General features: G+C 40.3%; 1 protein-coding gene across 3 annotated transcripts; it reads left to right on the top strand.

Moving 5' to 3' along the window:
* The first annotated feature begins 277 nt into the window (after positions 1–277).
* LOC114609101 (antigen-presenting glycoprotein CD1d-like) lies at positions 278–27,976 on the top strand. Of its 3 annotated transcripts, none has more exons than XM_028753373.1 (6): positions 278–405; positions 698–970; positions 1,260–1,538; positions 1,995–2,273; positions 2,885–2,981; positions 27,810–27,976. In XM_028753373.1, the coding sequence occupies exons 1-6, from the start codon at positions 345–347 to the stop codon at positions 27,853–27,855; spliced, it is 1,035 nt and encodes a 344-aa protein (XP_028609206.1). In that variant the 5' UTR covers positions 278–344; the 3' UTR covers positions 27,856–27,976. The 3 variants fall into 3 exon arrangements, with proteins under 3 accessions (XP_028609206.1, XP_028609205.1, XP_028609204.1); XM_028753372.1 differs by lacking the exon at positions 27,810–27,976 and adding an exon at positions 3,072–3,703; XM_028753371.1 differs by lacking the exon at positions 27,810–27,976 and adding an exon at positions 3,054–3,703.

The following is a 27,976-nucleotide window of genomic DNA, read 5'->3' as shown; positions in this document are numbered from 1 at the left end:
TCCAATTGTTCTCTCACTTTCAATAACATCGGAGTTGTAACAAAAATACAACTTTGTGTCTTGCTTTTGAAATTGAGATGGTAAACAGACTCAAACTTATTCTTTAGTATAATGGAATGCCAGTTGAGAAAAGTGATTTGTGTAGCAATTCTGAATAAAGCTGCACTGCAAGCCTCAACTACAAGGGAGGTTGGCTTTGGAAAAGAGTAGTTTACATATCTTGCCTGTGCTTCCTTCCGGGTTGGCCAGCTCTGTGTCAAAAGCCCCAGAGCCTTTGTATACAGGGCAGGAAGCAGAGTAAACCAGAGAAGTCAGAGCCCAGGGCTGTGCAGACCTCTGGTGCTATGCGGTACCTACCTTGTCTGTTCCTTTGGGCATTCCGACACGTCTGTGGACAGTCTGAAGGTGAGTGAGTAAAAGAGCTCACAGAACAGGCTGGAGAAGGAAGGGAGAGAGAGCCTGCCTCCAAGCTCTGTGCCTTAACGGGAGGATGGAGGTTGGACTAGACTTCCCTGCATGCAGCAACTAGTGGGAGGAACATGTACTGCTCAGGCTCACAGCATAGCACAGTTCAGAACTACACTGAGCCTGCCTCTCCTTCGCAAGCACAGCTAAAACCGGGCTTTTTCCTACTGCAATCTGTCTGCAGACTGGGCACACTCCACTAGCTATGTTCTTTCGTTCTCCATTGTTCCAGTCCAACAGAAGAATTACACCTTCCGCTGCCTGCAGATGTCTTCCTTTGCCAACAGAAGCTGGTCCCGCACAGACATTGTGGTCTGGCTGGGGGATCTGCAGACCCACCGTTGGAGTAATGACTCAGACACCATCAGCTTCACGAAGCCCTGGTCCAAAGGAAAGCTCAGTAACCAACAGTGGGAGAAGTTGCAGCATCTGTTTCAAGTCTATCGAGTCAGCTTTACCAGGGACATCCAGGAATTAGTCAAAATGATGGTACCTAAAGAAAACTGTGAGTGGAGGGATGGAACCCTGAACCCAGTGGGCAAGAGTGCTCCAGAACGTCACCTGGATAACTGGGAATCTGTGACGAGCTTCTCTTCTCTCTCCACCCTTAGGATTGTTATACTTCTGTGTAACAGTAATCCTTGTCCCTTCTGAAAATAGCCCGATCCTGCTCTAGGACACCGTGATCATTTCCCTCAGCTGGCACCTAACTATAATCTTCATGCCAGTCTCCTCTCCTTTCTTCCAAACCCCTTAATCACTAACTCTTTGGTCTCCACCCCTCCTCCTTACAGATCCCATTGAGATCCAGTTGTCTGCTGGCTGTGAAATGTACCCTGGGAATGCTTCACAGAGCTTTTTACATGTGGCATTTCAAGGAGAATATGTCGTGAGATTCCAGGGAACAACCTGGCAGAAGGTCTCAGGGGCCCCATCTTGGTTAGACTTGCCCATCAAAGTGCTGAATGCTGATCATGGGACGAGTGAAATGGTGCAGACGCTCCTGAATGACACCTGCCCCCAGTTTGTCCATGGCCTCCTAGAGGCAGGGAAGGCAGACCTAGAGAAGCAAGGTCAGCCTGCTACTTTCACCCTGGCTCTCCACTTGGATCCATCTAGGTTTTTCCATCCTGTCAGCTGTAGAGGAAGGGCAAGGCCTAGGAAGAGATGATTAAGGCATTGGGAGGTTTATTCTTTTCACTGACAGCCGCTCTTGGATTCTATAAACTGACTTAAATAAACACTGGGGTTAAGAACTGAGCCATTTCTTATTTGAAACAGGCTGTATCAGCTGAACTCAGGTTGTTCTAGAGGACAGAGGAGGGGTACAGGAGGTTCAGATCAGGGAGTGGGGTAGAAGTGTCAGGGATTGTCTTCCTAGTCAGGGGGATACAGATGGATTAAACTAACAGGCAACTTCATCTGCAGAGGGGGCCGTGTGGGAAGCATGAACTTGATAGGAGACCTGGAGCCCCTAATATAAAAATTCCTCCTTTAAGATTTCTTTCTTATTCTCTTGGTGAGTACAGAGAAGCCAGTGGCCTGGTTGTCCAGTGGCTCCAATCCTGCACAAGGCCATCTGAAGCTGGTGTGTCATGTCTCTGGTTTCTACCCAAAGCCTGTGTGGGTGATGTGGATGCAGGGTGACCAGGAGCAACAGGGGACTCACAGAAGTGACATCCTGCCGAATGCTGATGAGACATGGTATCTTCAAGCAACCCTGGATGTGGAGGCTGGAGAGGTAGCTGGCCTGGCCTGCAGGGTGAAGCACAGCAGTCTAGGAGGGCAGGATATCATCCTCTACTGGGGTAAGAAAGAGCTGTAGCCTGGGTTGCCAGTGAGTAGAGGGGCCCTTCAAACATGGAGTGAGAGTTGAAGGAGCCTAGTTTCAGAGATGAAGCCCCTATGATAGAAGAGACAGGACAGAACTCTAAATAAAAAAGGAACCTCAAAAGGCTTGAGATAAGATGCCCTGTATATAAGATGAAAGAAGACCCAGAAACTCAAAAGATCCAGAGGTCAGTGGCAAGTAAAATGTTCAGGAAGATCCATTCCCCTGTGGAGAGGACCTAGGCCCAAGACATAGCTGTAGCATATTGGGTATGTCCTGGGGTAGCTCTGGCCACTTTGTTGCCTGTGCTTCATTTGAGCTTGTCACTTACCTTTGTCGCAAGTGTTGTTGTTCTGACTTTAAGAATGAAGGTGATGATGTAAAGGGAGGGTAACCATCGAGAGTCAGGCAAAAAGGGCTGGAGGTAGACAGTTCATACCTGTTTGCATAGCATGTAGCCAGATCCTGACAAGAAACGGTCAATCTAAACTCATGAGGAATAAAAAGAATATACTTTAAATTAGAATAGGGAACTTGAAACTGAGACTTGTTCCTTGTTGAGAGATACATTGTATTCTTCCAAACCAGGTGCAGGACAAGTATCCATGGGCTTGATCTTCTTGATAGTAGCAATACTCGTTCTATTGTTGTGTGCCATAGCCTTCTATATCAGGAAAAAGAGAAGGTAAGTCTTCCAAGTACATGTGTTCCTTCCCTAAACATCCCTCTGTTTATTCCTTCTTTTTCTCTCCTAAAGTCCTCTCTCTTCTTCCAGCTCCTATCAAGACATCCTTACACCTCCTCTCCTGAAATTCAGAACTTCCGGGTCCTAGGACTTCAGTCCTGGTCTGCTCAGGAAGTGAGGATGAAGGAGAGGAATCCTAAAGAAGTGAAGAGCAACCAGTACACTCTATTCACATTAATTATAAGAAGTTAATTATTTCAATTGTTCTATACACTTGGGTAGTTCAGAACAAACACAACTGCAAATGTGCATACCTGCCAGAAACAAGCTGTGGTCAGTGTTTTATGGAATTTGCACAGAACTAGAAAGCACACTTCCTGCTCCAACAGATGCTTTGGAGTTTGTTGGCAAGTGTAAAGTCCAATACCAACATGACTATATCCTGTAGTTTTTAAGATAACTAGAAAAATACATTTTGCGTGTTTGTATGTGACACATCGATTTTCAAAAGTGAACTCAAATACTTGTAAATGTTTTCTATCTTATATACAAACCTGCTGGCTAATGATAAACTCAAGGGCTTCCAGTTGTGGCTCTTTTTAAACGTTTGTTCTAAATGTCATAATGAACATTTTAGGGCACAGTCTCTATTGAAAATTTGCATTAATGATTGAAAGGTTTTTTCTCTTTAAAATAAAAGTAGGGTATAAGATGAAAAGGAATCCTAGGGTTTTACTTGGTGTAACAGTATTTTAAAATGAGTTACAGTATATATCTATTTGGTTGGAAAAAAAAAGAACCCTACTCTCCTTGGGTTATTTCTCTCAAACACTGCTATAAGTTGTATCCAAAATGGACCCCAAGGTGCTGGAGAAGGAACTGAGAGTTCTACATCTTGTTCTGAAGGAAACCAGAAGACTGTCTTACAGGCAGCTAGGAGGAGGGTCTCAAAGCCACTCTCACAGTGACACACTTCCTCCAACAAGGCCACACTTCCTAATAGTGTCACTCCTTGGGGCAAGTATACTCAGTCCATTACACGGACTCAGGCAAGGAGGAGCTATTAACTTTTCTTTCAGATTATAAAATAGTATGTACTAGTTACTAGTTAGCTTTAGAAATTTTTTGTTGTTGTTTGATTTGGTTTCAGTTAGTTTTGTTTTGTTTTTTAAGACAAGTTTTTGTTTTGTTTTGTTTTGTTTTGTTTCACGTAGCCCTGGCTATCTGTGGCCTTGAACTCAGAGAACTATTGCCTCTTCATTCTGGGTACTGTTATTAAAGACATGCGCCAGCAACACCCAGAGTCACCTGTATTAGTCAGGATTCTCTAAAGGGATAGAACTGGTGGAATACATATTAAAGGAAGATTTATTAGAATTATTTATAGGCTGTGGTCTGGGTAGGCCCACAATGGGTGTCTCCTGATGGAAAGGCCAAGAATCTAGTAGTTGTTCAGTCCATGAGATTAGACATGTCAGGAGTTCCAATCAGTGCTAGAGTCCTAGAGGATTCCTAAAGAGCTGCTGGTTTTTAATCTGTGTTGGAATCTCAAAAAGTAGGTTCTAAAAAATGAGCAACAGAGAGAGAGAGAGAAAAAAGGAGAGAAAGAGAGGGGGGTGGGGTGGGAGTGGCAAGGCAGATGGAGCCTATGGCTAGCCTCAGAGAAGTCATGCTGTAATTGGACACTGAAAGTCACGGATGAGAAAAGTGTAGCAGCAAAGAAAACGTCTGTTTTCTTGTGGTAATGAATGTGCATTTCTGTTAGTGTCAGTGCATGGGAAACAAGAGTGTTCAGTGCAGGTGCGTTCAGCACAGGTGTGTTCAGTGCAGTTGTGCTCAGTGCAGGTGTGTTCAGTGCAGGTTTGTACAGTACAGGTGTGCTAGGCCAGGTGCATTCAGTGCAGGTGTGTTCAGTGCAGGTGCATTCAGTGCAGGTGTGTTCAGTGCAGGTGTGTTAGGACAGGTGTTTCATTACAGTTGTGTTCAGTGCAGGAGTGTTCAGTAAATTTTCAGTTCCCTTCAGCTATGCCTGTTCCCTTTGCTTAGAGTGTCTTTATTTGCTTCATGCATTTTATTTATTTATTTTATTGTATATTTTATTTACATTTCAGATGTTGTCCCCTTACCTTATTTCTCCCCCCTCCCAAGAACCCCCATCCCATCCCCCCTCCTCCTGCTTCTATGAGGATGTACCCCCACCTACCCCCCCACTCCCACCTCCATACCCTCAAATTACCCCACCCTTGGCATTCAGCCTTCATGGGACCAAGGATCTCTTCTCCCATTTATGCCCAACAAGGCCATCCTCCACTACATATACAGCTGGAGTCATGGGTCCCTCCCTATGTGCTCCCAGGCTGGTGGTTTAGACTCTGGGAGCTCTGGTTGGTTGATATTGTTGCTCTCCTCACAAGGCCACAAACCCTTTCATCTCCTTCATTTCTCTAACCCCTCCATTGGGAACCTCTTGATCAGTTCAATGGTTACCTGTGAGCATCAGCCTCTGAATATGTCAGACTCTTGCAGACCTCTAAGGACACAGCTATATCAGGCTCCTGTCAGCATGCACTTCCTGACATCCACATCAGTGTCTACCTTTGATGACTGCACATGGGATGGATACCCAGGTGGAATGGGCTCCAGAAGGCCCCTCCTTCAGTTTCTGTCCCACACTTTGTCCCCATATTTGCTCCCTTGAGTATTTTATTACTCCTTCTAAGAAGGACCGAAGCACCCACACTTGTTCTTCCTTCTTCATGAGCTTCATGTGGTCTGTGAGTTGAATCTTGGCTATTTCAAGCTTCTGGGCTAATATCCAATTATCAGTGAGTGAATACCATCTGTGTTCTTTTGTGATTGGTTTACTTCACCTCAGGATGATCCAAAAATGAACCCATACACCTATGGTCACTTGATCTTTGACCTAATCACACATTTTATTAAGATAATGCTAGACTTTGACATCATTGGGCACCGGATATTGTCTTCATGACTTTTCTTCTTTGACTTTTGATCATTTGTTTGACAAAAATGCCAGTTTCAGGGATAACAATATTTATAGAATTAATATTGCCTAGTGGTGTTTTGGAAATAATAGCTTACTCTAGAGAACCTGGTCCTATTTGTTCAGATTATAACATTGACTAAAAATAAGTGGAAATGTAGATAATATGCAGTTCACTACAAGTCTGACCTCACGTTTTGTATTGTCTGAGTCAGATATGAATTTGTCTGTCCCTTCTGTCATGCTGTAGCTTTGGTTTCTGTGGTGTCAATGAGAGTTCTGTATGACAAACTTAATCCTAGTTTCAGCTTTAAAGTCTGGTAATCTTACATAAGTCTTCTAAAAGTCTTTTGCTACTTTTTTCTTCAGAATTTGATGAACTATGTATAACAAAAATTAACACTTGATCACTTAAGGTACAATTTAATGGATTAAGTATAGTCACAGTCTTCTATCATTCCTACCCATCTCCAGGACTTTTTTTCATTATCCCTAATGTTTTTGAAATATGCAAAATCATTTCATATTATACAGTATTTCATGCTATAGGTTATGTTATGTGGTTACATCCTTAATGTACTTTAGCAAGTTTCCCCAACTATTATAGCTTTAAACTTCATTTAATGAAATGAAGTTTATTTTATGCCCTTAAAACATAAAAGGTATTTATTTATTTTCACCTGACCTTATTCGTTATGTCTGTAAGAAGAGCACACACTTAGGGATCAATATTCTATCTCTGACTTTATTTTTATTTCTACCTATGCTTGTCTCTAACTTTACAGAAGTGTGAACTGCTTACTGTGCATTGAGAGGTGCTATGTTCAACATATAATATAGACAGGTATGAAAGCTTAATTTAAAAAAACAAAAACATACTAATCTCAGGGAATGAAGCCTACTCATGGGCTTCAGAGACTCACAGATCCTTACAAATTCTGCTTCTACTCAAGTGTGGACTTTTGGTTAAATTATTAACCTCTCCAGGCCTAAGATCCCTCATTAAATTGAGTTCTAGTTCAGAGTCTGAATTCAGTGTTAATGTATATGAAGTGCTTAACCTACTACTAACATATGTGGTTACAAGACTGCTTTCATAGATACATAAATTGAAACAACACGACTGTGCATATACACAAATAGGTATAAGTATGGGCCAGGATTTCATGTGATAATGTTAAATGCAAATCTATTTCATTCATTAAAATGTGCTGTAGCCTTAAGAATTCTTTAATGTTCATTTTAAGTTGATTTTAACTCTGGATGTCAGTTACATTGATAACCAGAAAACATATCTGCTGGGTCCCCAGGATTCCTCTGGTCCATAACTTAAGAAGGAGGCTCCTTGCTCTTCCCATCCTTGAAGCTATGTCACCAGCTTGTGAATCTGGTGTAGATGATGACCAAATGGCCCACGGTTGTATCTTTTAAGTTGTGGGAAGATACACTTCATGTCTGCAGTGTGATTCACCCATAACTGAGATGAACTACAGTCGCTTTAGCTGTAAACACATCTTGTCTTCAGTGATATAATCCCCTCTTTTAGGATTGCTTTCTTTAGCCTTTGTTCTATGAGAAATAAGTGGTGGGGTGTAAGAAGAGGAATAGAGAGTAGGTATTGTTGTGAATAGCCCTGGGGTTGATTGGTTTTTGATGGTAATTTCGCTCTCCTGGGAGGGGCTGCAAATGAGGAAAGAGTCAGGTACTCAGGTGACTTCTTGTGAACCATCCCCTAATGAATAAAGGAGTCAATCACTGGGCAAGTAGGCGGGACTTCCGGGTTGGATAAGGGAAGAAAGGAAGCAGGAGGAAGAGGTGGTCCTTTTCGGAGGGGACAGCAATAGGGTAAGATGTGGCTACTGAGACTTCCTGGTGTATGGCAAATCTGCCAGGATTCGCCACAGGAGGATTTAGAATTAATATGGCTTACAAGATTAGCTTCAAGTTATTGTGCCCGGAGACTGAGTTACCATTGTCTCTGAACTAAGTTTGTGTGATGTTTTTCTTTTCAAGGCTACTCAACTGAGTTCAAGAGAGAAAGCCAGGGTTTGCCTGATATGCCTCACAAAGGCCATGGGAGTTTTGAAGTATGGCGCTGGCATGGTAGTGACTCGCCAGAGGGAACTTGGCTAGCTGAGTAGAGAGATTTTGGAGCTCTGGTGCCATGTGGCCTGCCAGTGCCCGCAGTAGCGTGGGAACTGCCCGTTGGTTTTAATACTTCCTGCAACAAAGTATAAAACAGTCTGGAATTCCTTAGTAGACTGGGCCTCTAGAGAGGAAATCTGTGAGACAGTAAAGCTGAAGCGGAGGTCTACATCTGGAAAGGTGGCTTTAAATCAGCAGGATGAGCTGATAATCCTTTGAAAACAAAGAGTATTCCAGATAGAACCACCAGAAGTAGCTGTTGGATACTAGTGTAATCGATCTTCATATGCCACTAACAGTGTGGTATGTGATACCTCACAAAAATACGCAATGTTTTTCTTTATACATTCCATCATTTCCCTTCAGTAAGCCAGACAGTTCACCACTTATCTTTCTGAGATACACCCACTGCTCAGGACAATGTGATACTCAAATAAAGGAAAATGAACAGAAAATATAGCTACATCTAATTAGTTCTTCCCCAGACAGGTCTTGTTAGACCTCATATGTAGATAGCCTAGTGCAGGTCTCTGTCTCTGGGCACAAGATCTTATGAAGGACCTTGCTGCATCATTTGATCCATGTCCTCCTTGTGTTTTCTCTTCCTCTCCACTGGTTCTTCTCATCTCAGTCCTCAGTCATGCTCCTTTCTCATCCCCCAAACCATATTTTTGTCCATGAAGTCTTGTCAATCTCCTCCCCTGCCCTCACCACTAAGCTTCAAAAAGGAGTAAACAATAATGTCTGCCATTTCCTTCTTCTCACTATCTCTTCAAAGTCTTCACTGCTTATCATCCATCACAATGCCAAAATTCTACAATGTATTAACTGATAAATATATTTATAGTTGTTCCTCAGCAACTCTAGGGAATTGGCTCTAGGACCACCCAAGCTTGCCCAGATCAGTTGATGCCCAAATTCCTCATATAAGAGGGTATGGTATTTACATATGATTCATGCAATCCTTCTATAAACTTTGAATCATTCCTAAGTTCCCTAATATACAATACAGTATAAATGCAATGTAAATAGCTGTCATATCATATTTCTTCCTTGATGTGAAGAATCTAAACATGTTCAATACAGATACACTTTACATTTTTAAAAAAATACATGTTTGGCCTGTGTTTGGTTGAGTCCATGTTGTAGAGGCTGGGCTACACCACTGTACGCTTTTGTCCATATCTTTCTTGGTTCTCCTGTGTACTCTTCTATGTATCCACGAGGCTCCATTGATTAACTTTCCAAATGTCTTAGTCAGAGTTTCTGTTCCTGCATAAACATCATGACCAAGAAGCAAGTTAGAGAGGAAAAGATTTTTTTCATCCATCATTTGTACATTCCATCATTTACATGTAGGACATCATTCTACACTGCTGTTCATCACCAAAGAAAGTCAGGACTGAAACTCAAGCAGGTCAGGAAGCAGGAGCTGATGCAGAGGCCATGGAGGGATGTTACCTACTGGCTTGCTTCCCCTGGCTTGCTCAGCTTGCTTTCTTATAGAACCTAGGACTACCAGCCCAGGGATGGCACCTCACATAATGGGCCCTCCCACCCTTGATCACTAGTTGAAAAAATGTCTTACAGCTAGATCTCATGGAGGCATTTCCTCAAGGGAGACTCCTTTCTCTGACAACTCCAGCTTGTGTCAAGTTGATACACAAAACCAGCCAGTATACCATATAAGATTCTACTTCATGAACATAAATTCTTAGCTTACTTTTCATGATTTCCCCATTGTCCTGGCCTTCCTTCTGTCTCAGTAAACAGTCTCTATTCTTCTTTAGGTCTTTATTTCTCTGTTTAAATGCTGGGTTATCTTGTGATCTAGTCAGAATACTTTTCCTCCGCTACCGTGTGCCTTTCCCTTTCCATACTCAAAGAAACATTCTTTGGCTCTCTGTGCCATTGACACCTAAGTTTTAAATGCCATCTTCTATTAGCTCGCTTGGATGATAATCTAACAGACATAGTTGCTTTGTTGAAAATAATATCCTTAGATCCATCATAATATGTTCCTTCCCCAACTTCTAGTTATTACTGAAGCAAAAACCTTGGAGTCATCCTTGATTCCTGCCTCACTGTGTGACTGACAAGATTGGACTCCGTGCCCTGACTGAACAATAAGCTCTTTATAAGCACTGGATTCCTACACCTTGCACATTGCTGAAAATTGATAGATTTAGGATATCTGTGGAACAAAAACAGCAAACACTGTAGAGATCTGATTTACTCCCAAACACTGATCCAGTCTCCTTTCTGGTAGAAGAGAGGTAGGAGAAGAAAATGAAAATACCCCGTACAAGAAGTCTCTTGATCCAGACAAAGCTCAGATTCCCAGCAACAGGGTGAGAACAAGCTGTGTCTTTTAAGTGTCTTGGACTTAGCCAGTTAAATTATACATGGTTTCATTCTTAAGTTTGTTTGATTCTGGTTTTGTATTATATCTCTGTGTAGGCCTAGCTGTCCTGGAATTCACTAGGCAGACTAGCTGGCCTGAAGGCCTGAACTTACAGAAATCTACCTGCCTCTGCCTCTTAAGTTCTGGAATTAAAGGTGACTGTCACCACACCTGGCCCCATTAAGTTTTTGTATTGCCTTTTTTGTTGTTTCTGTTTGTTTCTTGAGACAGTATCTTTCTGTCTTGCACACAGTAATCTTGAGCTCAGGATTTCTGTCTTAGCCTTTCAACTGTCTGAACTAGAGGCATGTGCCTCCAGGCTTGCCTTGTATTAACTTTTAAAATCTAGCTTCAGTATTAGTTTAACATAATTCTGACTGGTCTGGGGTTAGGCTGTTATCACTATAGAGTACGCACACACACACACAGTACCGTGTAGCATGTGTTAGCTACAGTTGCTAGAGTGCCTCTACTCAGGCACCCTACTGTTTTTCAGATTTTGTGGGATTTTAATTTGTTTTAATTTTCATGTAGACCTTTTGTGCAGAAAAGTTGAGTACAAACTTTTATAAGTTTTATAAGCTAGCATTTTTATAAAGAAATCTGACAGATAGGGTAGTAGACAACCAGGACAAAAATTCCAACTTTTTTATTCCAAAATAAGATTTTTAAACCTACCTGTTGGGACTGGATCGATGGTTCAGTGGTTAAGAGTACTGGCTATTCTTTCAGAGGTCTTGGGTTGAATTCCCAGCAGCTACACGACAGCTCACAACTCCAATTCTAGGGCTCTAATGCCTCTTCTGACCCATGCAGACCTCTGCACATACATGGTACAGACACACACACAGGTGAAATACCATATTAAACATAAAAGAAATATTAAAACATTAAAAATTAAAACATATCTCTTTTATTATGATTTATATATCCAGTGATCAGCTGAAAAATGGCATCTCTTTCAAGGGTCAGCTTCAGCATATAAACTGCTTTGCTAAGGTGTTTCCCTGTCCCCCACTGAAGTGAAAATTTCTGGTGTCTTTGGAGACTCAGTTGTATCATGTGATGTTTTCCTGGAAACTGTCTTATGAGAGGATGTTTTGCTGAGAACAGACATGTGTTGTTTTCCTGGAAAAAGGGTATGTGATGTTTTATTGGAGCAGATGCTTGGGAGGACACTTAATGTTTGAAAAGAGTATAGGTGTAGGCCAACAGACAGTGGACAATGCTCTGGCATTGGTTCACCTTGCCACTCTTTGCTGGTCTTCGTTGGACTTCACTGACACTGGTTTCACTGATGACAACACTCTGGCATTGATTCACCTTGCCTTCTTCACTGATCATTGTTTGTCTTAACTCTGCTGCTTCTGTGGACTTAGGCCCATTGGCAGAGCCCTGTGGTTTCTTCTAGATAAAACTGCAATTGATGGTTCATGAATGGTGTTTTTGATCAAGCTACCACTGCTTATTCATGTGAACTGAACTGCCAATGTCCTGATAACAAAGATCGGAATCATACCAAATTATTTCTAAACAGGTCCAATATCCCCCTTTGCCCTATTAACCTTTCCTTTCCACTACCTCTAGTAGGTGGTGGGCTAGAAGGGAGGTTAAAGCATTTAAGAACCCTTATTAAAGTAAGTTTTGAAAAATATAAGCCTACTGCCCAGAAGGAAGGCAAAGTATTGTAGAATCAAACTAAGCATACCTAAACCTGAAAGCTGAATGAACATGGTAAGTCCAAAGCCAGAGGATGTCCCCAGCAGGGGTGAGTCAGCACTTCAAGAGTGGAGGGAAAATGTTAGCCCCTCTACTTTCCCATCCTTTCCAAATGAAATGTAGAGAAGAAAGTAGTTTGAAAATATGTAAGCAAGAAGTTGAAGCTTTCCATGAGTAACTTTCTGAACATACCCACACAGCATCATAATTAAACTGTAGTCTAATTGTTTACTTTAAGTGTTGTAACCAAGGTTGTTCTGTATATTTTACAAGGTGAAGAATAAATTTGCCTTATGAAATATTTATAAACTAATAAAATTATTTCATTTTTATGTTATTTTTTTCTTAGGCAAAAGAGAAAGAAAATATGTTCCTATAAATGTGTAAATATTATTTATAAACATTTTTCCAAGTTTCAATTAATGTAGTAAAAACAAACAATAGGAATTTTTTCTGTATTAATTAATACTATGAGTTGTAGGTTTTCTCTTTTTCTTTCTATAGTTTTATATTGTAAAGGAAAATATAGGTAATGAAGGCACATGTATTACATTTTTTGCTGTCTGGTACATGATTTTAACCTCCATCCTATCTCAGACATGTGGTTTTATAGTGCTTTTGGAGATAACCTCTACCACAATGGACTGATGCTGTCCAGATTTAAACAAGGGGATTTTATTATGTCTCTGGATGATATAAGATACTCCAAAGATTCATTGTTATTCTAGAGTTTTAAGGATGACTGTTAAAACTGTAACTTCCAGACATTTGTTTTCTTCACTAAGTTGATTCAGCCACATATCCCTTGCTCATAACCATCCATTGAGTGCTTCCAACTGCTCTGGAACTTGTGGGCCACAAGAAGTTCAAATGGTAAAACATTCTAGAGAGCCACATTGTTAATGACTTAAGTGGGTCTGTAACATTTCCTGACCAGTGTTTGGGGCCATTTGAGATATAATTATATTATGATGGTATTCTATAAAATGTCTTAATTTTAATGAAATAAACATGTTAAGCTTTAAAAGTCCATTTAAGGAGCAATAATTCTACTGATAGAGTACTTGGAATCTGAGTTTGATATCGAGGACATGTTCTTTAAAACTCAGGCATGGTTGGGTATGGTGATACAAAATTTTAATCCCTGCAGAGGCAGGTATGTCTCTGTTAGTTCAAGGCCAGCCTCTATATAGTGATTTCTAGGCCAGCAGGGTCTACAGAGTGAGACCTTGTCACAAAATTCACAAAGTTTTATGGTCCCATTCCCAGGGGACTGCACAGGTCCAAACCCACAGTCTTCCTCCCTCATCCCATCCCTTTGTCTGGGCCTCTAGCACCAGAGGCACTCTCTTCCTAAAAACCCTGCTAACACAGCCAGGGAATCAGGTGGGCTATCTTCACTCACCTTCTTATCCTCCATTGTCCATTCCAGTCTCATCCCCAGACCTAGAACAGACCACCTACAGGGTCTGTCATTTCTCTTTCCTCTTTTCCCTGAGACTCCACAGATCCTCTTAGTGGATTCACCTTTCCTCCCTCCTGTAGACTGGTGAGCCCCCCATCCTTCTAGTTGATCTACATTATTTCATGCCAGCTTCCAATACCTAGGAATATAGTCTACAAAGGATTCCCAGTATCCACGCCTGACAGGGTCTCAGAGGTATTCCCTACCAGGCAACCCACATCAAACACAATCTCCTAAGATACAGGGATGGTTACAGTAAACAAGGAATGAAAAACCTACCCAACAAAAATAAGGCCAGATATTAACAGCTAAAATTACAATCATCCCCAAACCAGATACCTATACCAGCATAAAAACACAATCAAACAACCAGGACAACATGTTTTCACTAGAGACCAGAAACCCTACTACAATAAGCCCTAAGAAATTCAATATAGCTGAAGCACACAATACAAGGCCTTCAAAATAGCAATAATGAATATATTAAGAGCCTACCTTAGTGTTCTACTACTGTGAAATGATACCATGACCATGGCAAATCTTATGAGGAAAATATTCCATTGCGGCTTACTTACATTTTCAGAGGTTTAGTCATTTTTTTTAACATGTCAGGAAGCATGGTGGCATTTAGCCAAACATTGTGCTGGAGAAGAAGCCAAGAGTTCTATATCCAGACCCACCAGCAACAAGAAGAGAGCCACTGGACCGGGCTTGGTATCTGAAACCTCAAAACCCACCTCCAGTGACATGCTTCCTCCAACAAGCCTACATGTACTCCAACAAGGCCACACCTTCTAATTCTTCCAAGTAGCACTACTCCATGAGGACTAAGCATTCAAATATGAACCTATGGGGGCATTCCTATACAAACCACCACTTACCTTTAAAAGGATATGAATGACTCCCTTAAGGAAATCCTTGAAAACATAAGCAAATAGTGGAATTAAATAAAGAAAACAGTTCAAGACATCAAAGTAGAAAGAAATCACTAAAGAAAACCAAAACTGAGGTAAAACTGGAATTAAAAACTTGAGAAACTTGAGTTGGAATCTCAGAGGCAAGCCTCATCAACAGAATATGAGAGACGGAAAGTCTCAGGCACTGAAGTCCATAAGAAGAAATGGATACCTCAGTCAAAGAAAAATTGTTAAATCTAAAATAAATTCAGGAAAAAAACATGAAGGAAATTTGGCACACTATGAAAAGACCAAATCTATAAATAGTAAGAACAGAAGACGCCCAGGCTAAACTCACAGAAAGTATTTCCAACAAAAGTCATAGAGGAAAATTTTCCTAAAGAAATGAGACTTATTCAGATGAAAGAAATATACAAAACACCAAATAGTCTGGATCAGGAAAGAAAGTCCCCATGACACATAATAATTAAAACACTTAACTATACAGAACAAAAATAGAATATTAAAAGCTTCAAAGAAAAAAGACATCTATTAGAAACACACCAGTACTATATTGAATAGGTAGGGTGAGAGTGGGCAACCTTTTCTAGTCCCTGATCTTAGTGGGATTGTTTCAAGTTTCTCTTCATTAGTTTGATGTTGCCTACTGCCTTGCTATATATTGCTTTTACTATGTTTAGGTATGGACTGTGAATTCCTGATCTTCCCAAGACTTTTACCATGAAGAGATACTGAATTTTATCAAATGCTTTCTCAGCATCTAGTCAGATGATCATGTGGTTTTTTTTCCTTTGAGTTTGTTTATACAGTGGATTACATTGATGGATTTCGAAATATTGAACCATCCCTGCATTCCTGGGATAAAGCCTACTTGATCATGATGGATGATTGTTTTGATGTGTTATTGGATTTAGTTTACAAGAATTTTATTGAATATTTCTGCATCGATATTCATAAGGGAGATTGGTCTGAAGTTCTCTTTCTTTGTTGGGTCTTTGTGTGATTTAGGTATGAGTGTGATTGTAGCTTCGTAGAATGAATTGGGTAGTGTTCCTTCTGTTTCTATTTTGTGGAACAGTTTGAAGAGAATTGGTATTCAGTCTTCCTTGAAGGTCTGATAGAATTCTGCACTAAAGCCATCTGATCCTGGGCTTTTTTTCTGGTGGGGAGACTTTTAATGACTGCTGACATTTCTTTAGGGATTATGGGACTGTTTAGATGGTTTATCTGCTCCTGATTTAATTTTGGTACCTGGTATCTGTCTAGAAAATTGTCCATTTCATCCAGATTTTCCAATTTTGTTGAGTATAGGCCTTTATAGTAGGATCTGATGATTTTTTAATTTCCTCAGTTTCTGTTGTTATGTCTCCCCTTTCAGTTCTGATTTTATTAATTTGGATACTGTCTCTGTACCCTCTGGCTAGTCTGGCTAAGTGTTTATCTATCTTGTTGATTTTCTCAAAGAACCAGCTCCTGGTTTTGTTGATATTTTGTATAGTTCTTTCTATTTCTACTTGATTGATTTAATCCCTGAGTTTGATTATTTCCTGCTGTCTACTCCTCTTGGGTGTATTTGCTTCTTTTCTAGAGCTTTCAGGTGTGCTGTCAAGTTGTTAGTGTATGTCCTAGCCAGAGCAATTAGACAACAAAAGGAAGTCAAAGGGATACAGATTGGAAAGAAAGAAGTCAAAATTTCACTATTTGCAGATGATATGATAGTATACTTAACTGACCCTAAAACTTCCACCAGAGAACTCCTAAACCTGATAAACAACTTCAGCAAAGTGGCTGGCTGGCTATAAAATCAATTCAAACAAATCAGTAGCCTTCCTCTACTTGAAGGATAAAAAGGCTGAGAAAGAAATTAGGAAAATGACACCCTTCACAATAGTCACAAATAATATAAAATACCTTGATGTGATTCTAACCAAGCAAGTGAAAGATCTGTATGACAAGAACTTCAAGTCTCTGAAGAAAGAAATCAAAGAAGATCTCAGAAGATGGAAAGATCTCCCATGCTCGTGGATGGGAAGGATTAATTTAGTAAAAATGGCCATTTTGCCAAAAGCAATCTACAGATTCAATGCAATCCCCATCAAAATTCCAAATCAATTCTTCATAAAGATAAGAAAGAGCAGCAATTTTCAAATTCATTTGTAATAACAAAAGCCCCAGGATAGAAAGAACTATTCCCAACAATCAAAGAACTTCTTGGGGAATCATCATCCCTGACTTCAAACTGTACTACAGGGCAATAGTGATAAAAAAAACTGCATGGTATTGGTATAGAAACAGGCAGGAAGATCAATGGAATAGAATTGAAGATCTGTGAGAAAAATATAGCCACATCGGTGGTGGATGCCCGGTGGGTTTTCCATGCCGGCAGGTCCCACATGCAGGAGGAAGTCTAAGGTTCAAGTGGCTAGGGGCTTTGGCAGAAGCAGGCTCCAATGACACCAGGAAGTCCTTGGTTACAAAAGGGTCTATTGTCATGGCAAATGGTGGATGGATCTGGGTGTACCCCCATAAAACTCAGGGCAGTCCTGAGTTAAATAGGGAGGGAGAAAGGGGGAGGATCTGGGGAGGATCTGGGGCGGCATGCTTAATTTGCTCTGCCCTCTGGCCTTCATTACTATGTAAATCCCTAGGGCCTGAGGCCTCTAGTCACACCCTCTACCCATGCACTTTGGGAGGGGCTATAATGGCCTACATGACTGAACAATGTAGGTCTTATGGAGACGAGACTGCACGCCAGGACTCTGGGTTCTGGGGGCACAGCCGAACTCCTGCCAGTTCTCACATAGAGTCTCGGGGTTCTAGGCCCATGCCCAGCCATGAACCAGGATACCCTTACACAGTCCCACAAAGATCCACAAATGAACCCACACACCTATGGTCACTTGATCTTTGACAAAGGAGCTAAAACCATCCAGTGGGAAAAGGACAGCATTTTCAACAAATGGTGCTGGTTCAACTGGAGGTCAGCATGTAGAAGAATGCCAATTGATCCATTCTTATCTCCTTGTACAAAGCTGAAGTCCAAGTGGATAAAGGACGTTCACATAAAACCAGATACACTGAAACTAATAGAAGAGAAGGTGGGGAAGAACCTCGAATACGTAGGCACAGGGGAAAAGTTAACACCAATGGCTTTCGTTCTAAGATCAAGAATTGACAAATGGGACCTCATAAAATTTGCAAAGCTTCTGTAAGGCAAAGGACACTGTTAATAGGACAAAGTGGCAACCAACACTGGGAAAGGATCTTTACCAATCCTACATCTGATAGAGGGTTAATATCCAATATACACAAAGAACTCAAGAAGTTAGACTGCAGACAACCAAATAACCCTATTAAAAATGGGGTACAGAGCTAAACAAAGAATTCTCAGCTGAGGAAACTCGAATTGCCTAGAAGCACCTCAAGAAATGTTCAAAATCCTTAGTCAACAGGGAAATGCAAATCAAAACAACCCTGAGATTCCACCTCACACCAGTCAGAATGGCTAAGATAAAAAACCCAAGTGATAGTAGATGCTACTATCACTAGTAGAGGATGTAGAGAAAGAGGAGCACTCCTCCATTGTTGGTGGGATTGCAAGCTGATACAACCACTCTGGAAATCAGTCTGGCAGTTTCTCAGAAAATTGGACATAACATTACCTGAACACCCAGCTCTACCACTACTGGGCATATACCCAGAAGATGCTCCAACATATAATAAGGACATATGCTCCACTATGTTCACAGCAGCCTTATTTATAATAACCAGAAGCTGGAAAGAACCCAGATGTCCTTCAACAGAGGAATGGATACAAAAAAATGTGGTACATTTACACAATGGAATATTACTCAGCTATTAAAAACAATGAATTCAAGAAATTCTTTGGTAAATGGATGGAACTAGAAAATATCATCCTGAGTGAGGTAACCCAATCACAAAAGAACACACGTGGTATTCACTCACTGATAAGTGGTTATATTAGCCCAAAAGCTTGAAATAGCCAAGATTCAACTCACAGACCACATGAAGCTCATGAAGAAGGAAGAACAAGTGTGGGTGCTTCAGTACTTAGAAGGAGTAACAAAATACTCAAGGGAGCAAATATGGAGACAAAGTGTGAGACAGAAACTGAAGGAGGGGCCTTCTGGAGACCATTCCACCTGGGTATCCATCCCATGTTTAGTCACCAAACGTAGATGCTGATGTGGATGCCAGGAAGTGCATGTTGATAGGAGCCTGAGATAGCTGTGTCCTTAGAGGTCTGCCAGAGTCTGACATATTCAGAGGCGGATACTCACAGCTAACCATTGAACTGATCAAGGGATTCCCAATGGAGGAATTAGAGAAAAGACTGAAGGAGATGAAAGGGTTTGTGGCCCCATGAGGAGAGCAACTATACCAACCAACCAGAGCTCCCCAGGGTCTAAACCACCAGCCCGAGAGCACATAGGGAGGGATCCATGACTCCAGCTGTATATGTAGTGGAGGTTGGCCTTGTTGGGCATAAGTGGGAGAAGAGATCCTTGCTCCCATGAAGGCTGGATGCGAAGTGTGGGGGAATTTGAGGGAGGGGAGGTGGAAGTGGGGGGGGGGTAGGTTGGGGTACATCCACATAGAAGCAGCAGGAGGGGGGATGGGGTAGGAGGTTCCTGGGTGGGGATGGCAGAATGGGGTAAGGGGATAACATCTGAAATGTAAATATAATATCCAATAAAAAAATTTAAAAAAAAAAGAAAAAAGAAACACTCTGCTTCTCAATGAAGACCCTAAGAGACAGAAGAGCCTAGATAGTTTTTTTATTTTTTAATCTAACTCTAAAAGAACATAAAAGCCAGTCTAGAACACTCTACAGAGCAAAATTTCAATCAAAATAGATGAAAAAAGAAAAGCATTCCATGATAAAACCATAGTTAAGCAATCTACATCTACAAACACAGATCTATAGAAGTCACTAGAAGAAAAACTTCAATACTCAAGAAAACACTAGGAATGAATAATCCCAGAACAGTAAATTAGAAGAAGAGGAACCCACACTACAGCAACCAAACCGTGGAAATCTACTTTCACTTTTATTGATAGCTCTCAGCATCAATGGTCTCACTTTTCCAATAAAAAGACACAGACTAACGGATTGGATTAAAAAAAAAAAACAGGATCAATCTTTCTGCTACATCCAAGGAACATACATAATCCATATGTAAAGACATTTTAAAACCATGACGAAGCATTATGGGTGTAGTCAAACATATTTGATGTCAGCTTGTTCAGTTTGACCATATCATTGGCACCTAAGTATACTGAACCTGGGAATCCCACATTTAGATAGTCAAGACTCTCTATCTCTATCAGTGGGTAGATCATCTTTATTTTCCATGATGAGCTGTCACAAGTAATCTTACAATAGTGTCCTTTGGGAGTAGTCATAACAGGTATATAACCTCATTGTGGTTTATAGATTCTTGAGATTGTAGCTGTCCAGAATTCTAGAACCTAACTCTTAATGTATCTTGTGTGTTTCAAGACAATTAGTTTGTCAATTAGATAGACTGTGTTTTCAAAGTCCTATTGTGTGAGTTTCTGATTGACTTCTGGTAATCCCAGGATTGTTGTATATTTTCCATTCCTGGGGCACCACTCTAGATTCTTTTGATAGTAGTATCTTGATCAGTATCCTTTGGGCAGGTTGAGCCAATTTGCTCATATTATTGTAATATCACTGTGTACCAGCAGGGGGTGCACCTACTCCAGATACATTTCATCTATGTAGGACAGTGATCCTAGAGTTGGGGTTTTCTGCATTAGCTATCCAGTTTCCTACAGGTTGATTGCCCCAAGTATTGTTAAATTATGCTGCAGGTACTGGGAATTTTGTTTTACTTCTGAACGTACACAAATTAATTCTAAGTTAAACAATATAGAGAGGTGTAGTTTTGGACTGTGGTAGTATTAAACTACATGTGCCCCCAAAGCCTGGTTTGCAATAATGTAAAATGTAATGTAAAATATTTTACAAGGGTGAGTACCTGGGTTTGTTTTAAACTTTTTTTGTTATGAGCTTACTCGAGAGTATCCTAAGGGTTGATACTCAGGTTCAGCTCCAGTAAGACTATGTTCTTGTCAAGTTGCTGAAACATTAACTTGTCCTTATATACAGCAAACTGTAAAATAAAGTTGTTAGCTTTCTTTCTTTCTTTCTTTCTTTCTTTCTTTCTTTCTTTCTTTCTTTCTTTCTTTCTTTCTTTCTTTCTGTAAATGAAACCCAGAGAGTCTGTGTGACTCTTTGCCCCCATGGTCACTGATCTTTTTCAGGTCCAAAGGAAACTTTATGTTCCCACATTCTGGCAGCTAGACAAAAGCCAGCATTCCTCAGGAAATTATAAAGCAGGTTCTGCTCTGCAAAAGGAGCCATTTCTCTTATTGCTGGCCAAAGGGAACAAATCATGTGTTGAAGTTGTGCCTGGATCTTCCTCCCAGCCCCATGCTCCCAGAAGTAAAACTCAAAATATATTTACAAATACCTTGGTCAAATAGATAGGCTCTTCTCTGACTGTATATAACTTAAAGTATCCCATTTATTCTATCCTATTTTCTGCCACTTGACCGATTACCTGTGCTCAGGTACCATGTGTGTGTCTCCTCACATCTTTCCACCCAGTCTCTTCCCAGAATTCTTTGCTCCTCCCGGATGTTCCACCTCTATTTCCTGCCTAAGCCACAGGCCATAGTTTTTTAATTGACAGGTGATGCAACCATACAATACACAAGATATTCTCTCTACAATGGCATCTATTAGACTACCAAAGCATACATTGGCCTCCATGTCCTTTCAGTTACATAGCTGCCTCAACTCTACACTTCTCCAGTTCATGGACTTCTCCCCCTCTAGCCACTCACTTCTCTTTATAATCCTGCTGTTTCAGCCATGTTTGTCTTTCTCTCCCTCACCCTTTCTCTCTCTCTTCTGCTTCTGCATCTCTCCTGGCTAGGACCAGTCTGCTGGCCATGCTCAGTCTACTTTCTCTCTCTGCTCTGAACTCTTTCAAATGCATCTGACTGTTCTCTGTCCTGTGTCTACAATAAAACCTTCCCTTAACCATATCAGAGAGTGGTTATGTCATTGATGTTTGTACTGTTCTTTTTCAGGAACTCCAAAGTTTAGCCTTTGATGTGCTGGATATGGCTGTTTTCAATTGGGTTATTTGTCTTCTTGATGTCCAGTTTTTTTTTTAAGTTCTTTATATACTCTAGGTATTAACCTTATCACACATGTGTAATTGGTAAAGATCCTTTTCCATTTTGCAGGCTGTCACTTTGCCTGAATAATGGAATCCTTTGTCATACAGAAAATTTTCAATTCTATGCAGTCTCATTTATTAATTATTCTCAGAACCTGTCTATAGGTGCTCTGTTGTCATAAAGTACTTTCCTATGCCAATGAGTTCAAGACTGTTGTCCACTTTCTCTTCTATGATATTTGGGGTATCTGTCCTTATGTTGGGATCCATCATACATGTAGAGTTGAGTTTTGGGCTGGGTGGTGAATTTGAATCTATTTGCCCCCTGCATGCAGCATCCAGTCTACTAGCACCATTTGTTGAGGATGCTTTCTTACTTCCAGTGTGTGTTTTCAACTTCTTTGTCAAAATGTAGCTGTCTGTAGGTGTGTAGACTTATGTCTGGGTCTTAAATTCCCTGAATGTGTTTATTTTTATGCCAATAGTATGCCGTTTTTATTACTTTAGCTCTCTGGTACAGTTCGAAAATCAGGGATTTGATATCTCCAGCATTTCTCTTATTATTCAGAATTGTCTTAGGTATTCTGGGGCTTTTGTGTGTATATGTTTGCATATGAAGCTGAAAATTGCCTTTTCAATTTCTGTGAAGAATTATGTTTGGAATTTTGATGGGGATTGTGTTGAATCTGTAGACTGTTTTCAGCAGGGTGTCTATTTTCACTATATCAGTCTTTCCAACCCATAAGCATGGAAAATCTTCTGTGTCATCTTCAACTTCTTCATTCATCTTTCACTTGCTAGGTTAGAGAGACCACAAGATATTTTATTTTTCCTGAGGCTATTATGAAGATTTGTTTCCCTGATGCCTTTCTCCATCTGTTCATCATTGGTATGAGAGAAGGCTACTAAGTGTTGAATGCTCATTTTGTATTATGATACTTTCCTAAATATGTTTATCAGCTGTAGAAGTTGCCAATAAAGGATCTAGGGTCTATTGTGTATAAATTCAAACCTGCAGAAAAAGATACTACCACTTCCTCTTTTCCTATGTGCATCCCCTTGATTTCCTTTAGTTGTTTCACTACATAGTTGAGACTTTAAGTACTATATTCAATAGATATAGAAAAAGTAGACATATACCTGATTTAAATGGAAATTCTTTCAGCTTCTCCCAGTTTAGATTGATGCTGACTGTAGAGTTGCTGTACCCTAACCCTAACCCTAACCCCAATCCCAACCCCAACCCCAACCCCAACCCAACACTAATCCTAACCCTAACCCTATATAACCCTATATAACCCTATATAGCCCTATATAACCATAACTTTATTATGTTGAGGAATGTCCCTTGCACCACTAATTTCTCCAGGACTCGTATCATGATAGAACATTGGATTTTCTCAAAGGCCTTTTCTGTATCTCATGAGATGATCGTGTAGTTTTTGTCTTTCAGATTTTTTTCATGATAAATTACGTTTACCAATTTATGTATGTTGAACCATCCCTCTGTCTCTGATCTGAAGCTTACTTGATCATGATGAATAATCTTTTTAATGTGTTTGTAAAAGTGACTTTTATTCACCTGGTGTGACTGTCATCACTCATCACTGAGGTTTACTTCCTTGTCTGCTAACCTAGGCCTAGTTCTGGAAGGTTCTAGCCTCCATACAATCGAATCTAGGCCTAGCATGTTTTCTGCCTCTGCGACTTGTTGCTGAATAGGTTCACTCTTTTTTGTTACTTCTGTTATTTCTGAATTCTTGTTGCTTGATTCAACTCAGCTGTTCTGCCTCAAACTCCTTGCCAAGTGAGTTGATTCAATCTGGCTTCTCTCTTGGCCTCTGACTTTTTGCTCTGCTTGGCCTCAAACTACCTTTGGCCATCTGTTCTAGTCTTCTGGCTCCTTTTCATTCTCTGGTTTGTCCTGGCTTCATCTATGTCTAGCTTATTCTCTTTCAGCAACCTGTCTCTGTAAGACTCCCCCAGTAAAACTGCCTCCTTTCTTTTCTTTTTCTTCCTCTCTCTCTGCATTGCTCTCTTAAGTAGCTTCTTTTTCTTCCCTCTTCTCGTGAGTCTTGGGCATACCCTATTCTGCTAAATCTTTCTCTAGACTGTCACTTTGCCATTCAAACAGACATCACTTTCAAACATGGGTGCTTCCTTCTACGAACTAACTTTACCTTCATTGTTTGGGGTTAAAAATCTGTACTAAGGACATGTCTGTATTTCAGCCAGAAAAAGTAAAGGTATGTGTTAAGGGCTAAGCCACACCACAAACATAGTTTTTTTTTTTTATCAGTAAATAACACAATCTCAGGGTTCACAGTGAATAAATATCCTGCAATATGTGTTCTTTGGTTGATTTCTTAACATTTTATCTATAATTTTTAAGTCTAGAGTCGTAAGTCTGTAATTTCCTTTTTTACTGAGTTTTTTTATGGCTTAGGTATCAGTGTAATTTTAGCTTTGTAAAAAGAATTAGACAATGTTCCTTCATTTTCCATTTTGCAGAATAATTTGAGGAGTGTTCCTGTTCATTTTTCTTTGAATTTCTGGTAGAATGATGGGCTGAATCTATCTGCCGCTGGGCTTCCTTTGTTTGGGAGACTTTTAATTACTATTATCTCTATGAATTCTGAGAATGTTTAAATTGTTTATGTGCTATCAATGTGTCTCTTAGAATTGCCTTCATTGTGACCCATTGGTTTGGGTGTGTTGGGTTTTCCATTTGTATTCAATTATAGGAAGATTTTTAATTTCCTTCTAGATTCCTATCTCTATTTTTCTTTTAGTAGTTAGTTGTTCATTTCTATGAATTGGTACACTTTCTGTTGTTGATATTCAGCTTTAATCCATGGTGGTCAGATAGGTTGCAGAATGTTATTTTGATTTTCTTATATCTGTTGAGACTTGCTTTGTTTTGAAGTATGCTATTAACTTAGAGAAAGTTCTATAAGCTACTGAGAAGAAGGTATATTCTTTTATATTTGGATGAAATGTTCTGTAAATACCTAATAGGTGTATTTATTTATGACATCATTGAACTCCAGCATTTCTTTGTTTTTTGTCTGGATGATCTGTCTATTGGTTAGAGTGAGATATTAAAGTCACCTGCTATCACTATGTGAAGGTAAGCTGTGGTAGTGTTTCTTTTATAAGCCCAGGGTATCCTTGTGTTTGGTGCATGAATATTTATGCCCTGTCTACCACATGAGTGGAGTCCCCAGGGATTTGGAAGTGTTGGGGGAGGTTGCAGTAAGACAAAGAATAATCTGGAGAGACTGGGATAAACGGGTGACAGGGACCCTGAGTCTGTAACAAGAGTTGGAGTCTTCAGTGAACTGAGTTGAAGTAGGAGGAGGGGAACCTGCAAGCATATTACTATAGGGATAAGCTTGACAATGAAGACATTATAGTGGAGGACAGGGAGGACAGTGTGAGTTACCTTTCTGGGTCCTAGCACAGTGTCATCAAGGAAGTCCCAAGTGCTCGTGAGTATTAGAAGCTGACAAAAAAGGAACTGGAATGGGTTAGAAGAGAGGGTCCACATGAGGGAGCAAACCTGGGTCTGAATTAAAGTTTGGAGGATTCTTTAGAGAATGTAGGTAGAATGGGGAGGAGTACCCATCAGCAGACTGCTTCAGGGCTTGGGGTGAGACTGGAGAGCTCATAAGGAAGGACAGGAAGGGGCGTAAAAACCACCTGACTGAGTCCTTGTCCCACACAGCCATTGGCTTCTTCTGTGTCTTATAGTCAATTGGTCAGGCTTACATCTGAGGCTTTTGTTTGACATCCTTAGTTTTCTTATTTCCAATTTTATTTCAGTTTGAGATTTCCTTAGCGACTTGATGTCTTTATGAAATTCTACTTTCATTTCTAGAATAGTTTTTATCATTTCATTTTCAGTCTTTATTTCAGCGTGTATTCATTTTCCCTTTAAGGCCCTTGAACTTATGTATAATTACTATTTTGAAGTCTTCATCTTGTGCTTTGGAATAATTGCTCTTTTCTGGGCCTATTGCAATATGGTTACTGGTTTCTGAAAGAGGCATAAGCTACTGAGAAGAAGGATGTTCATGTTTTTGTCCTGGCATTTAGGCATCTGGAGTCAGGATGTTTGGATTTTTCCTTTGTGTAAATATTTGATCTTGTCTCTTGTTGGTGTATATTCTCTTCTTCAGTTGCTGTTGCCTACTCTGTAACCTAGACAAGTGGGATCTCTGGTAGAGAATGCTTCTGAGTGTCAGTCAGTGACAAACAGAATGGAGATGGACTAGAAGAAAGGGCTGAGTGGTCCACGGTAAAGAGCTGTGAGGTGCTGGATCTGCACCGAGAAGTGAAGTCTGCAAGACATGGAAGTGGGGTGGAGTGCAGGACTCATGCAGACAGGGTGCCACAGGAGTGAGACTTAGTCCAGAGAGACCAGAGTGGAGGACAGCATTATAGTGAAAATCTGCTGTCTCCGTCCTTATGTGACCACTGAGGGTCCCTGACAGAACACAGTTTGTAGATTGGCAGCTCACACAAAAAATAAATAAATGGAGATAGACTAGAAGAGAAAGGCGAAAGGGTTTGTGGGAAATGATCATTTCTGTCATCAAGAGACAGTTAGACATTACAGCTTACCTATCCCAACACATACTTTAAAGACTTGTAGATATTAGCTAAAATGTAAACTAATAATAAGTTCCAAAGACCACATACAAACTCAAAGAAGCTTGCCTACAAAAAAAAAAGAGGAAGAAATCTATAATAGTAAGAGTGAGCTGACAAAGTGACATTGTGTTGTTTCTGGTTCGATGTGTTGGGCAATGCTTTCTAACACCCATCAGGGGCCAGTAGACTCTGCCGTGGGATGATGAGAGGTGACAACCTAAAACAAGAAGTCTTCTCCTAAGCAGGATCCTCTAAGGTGCGTAAGGTCTGCAACAAAAGCATAAGGACATTTTTGTCTTATGGCCATGTTTGTGGATGAGAAATTTTCATAGAATCTTCAATAAGATTTAGAAGAACAAAACCTATCCAGAAGGACTTAAAACCCTAGGCTTGTGAAATGTTCTGGTTTGAGAATGCATTTTATGGTCTGTATCAGGTGAATCACAGCTGGCAAATTAAGAACAATATTGACTAAAAATTAAGAACTAACCAATTGATATTCCAAGAGTTCTGGCAGAAGAAATTGTAATACAGTTTTGGTTTAATTGGAAATTAATGTTTGAAAATATAATATATTGATTATGGTTCCCCTCTCCCAACTCCTTTCACATCCTCTTTGGTTTCTCCATCCACCCAATCCACATCCTTTCTTTTTCTCTCACATTAGGATACAAATAAGCATCTACTACTACTAATAATAATAATAACAATAATATAAAATTAGATAAAGGGAAGACATACAAACCAGAATAGGACAAAACAAACAAATCAAAGAAAAATAGATAAAGAAACAGCTCAAAAAACATGTAGAGATGAACAGACACACAAATTCACAAAAAGAGCAATCCCATAAAAACTCAAAACCAAAAACCATGATATGTATGCAAAGGAGGACCTGTAAGGTAGAAAAAAGAAAAACAAGCCCAACAAAGCATTATGAGACTAAGAACCTCCAAAAAGGCCATTGAGTTCGTTATCTGTTAGTCTTCTACTGCTGAGCATGGGGCCTGGCCTTAAGACTGAGACTCCATTGGAAAAAGCTAATTTCTCACTGTGAGTGGTTATCTGTTGAATATAGCTTCTAGTCTAGGAATGTGGGCCTGTGTCCACTTCTCCTCACAGTGATGGGTCCCTGTTGGGTGCAGCATGTGCAGGCCATGTGCAGGCTGCCATACTCTCTGTGAGCTCATATGTGCATCAGTCCTGCTGTAGTTAGGCCTTGCTTTGGTGTTCTCCATCCCCTGTGGTTCTTACAATCTTTTTGCCTCTTCTTCTACAAGGTTCCTGAGCCCTGATGGGAAGAATTTGATGGAGTCATGCCACTAAGGCCAAAGTATTCTAATGTACGCATGTCACTCTCTGCACATTGTCCAGCTGTGCACCTCTGATTTTATTCGCATCTACTATGGAAGGGAGCTTCTGCAATAAAGACGGATCTATGAGTATA

Source organism: Grammomys surdaster, unplaced genomic scaffold (genome assembly GCF_004785775.1).
Source record: "Grammomys surdaster isolate TR1022 unplaced genomic scaffold, NIH_TR_1.0 125946, whole genome shotgun sequence".
Lineage (NCBI taxonomy): Eukaryota > Metazoa > Chordata > Mammalia > Rodentia > Muridae > Grammomys > Grammomys surdaster.
Note: the sequence above shows the minus strand (reverse complement) of the source record. Positions and strands in the feature narration are given on the sequence as shown.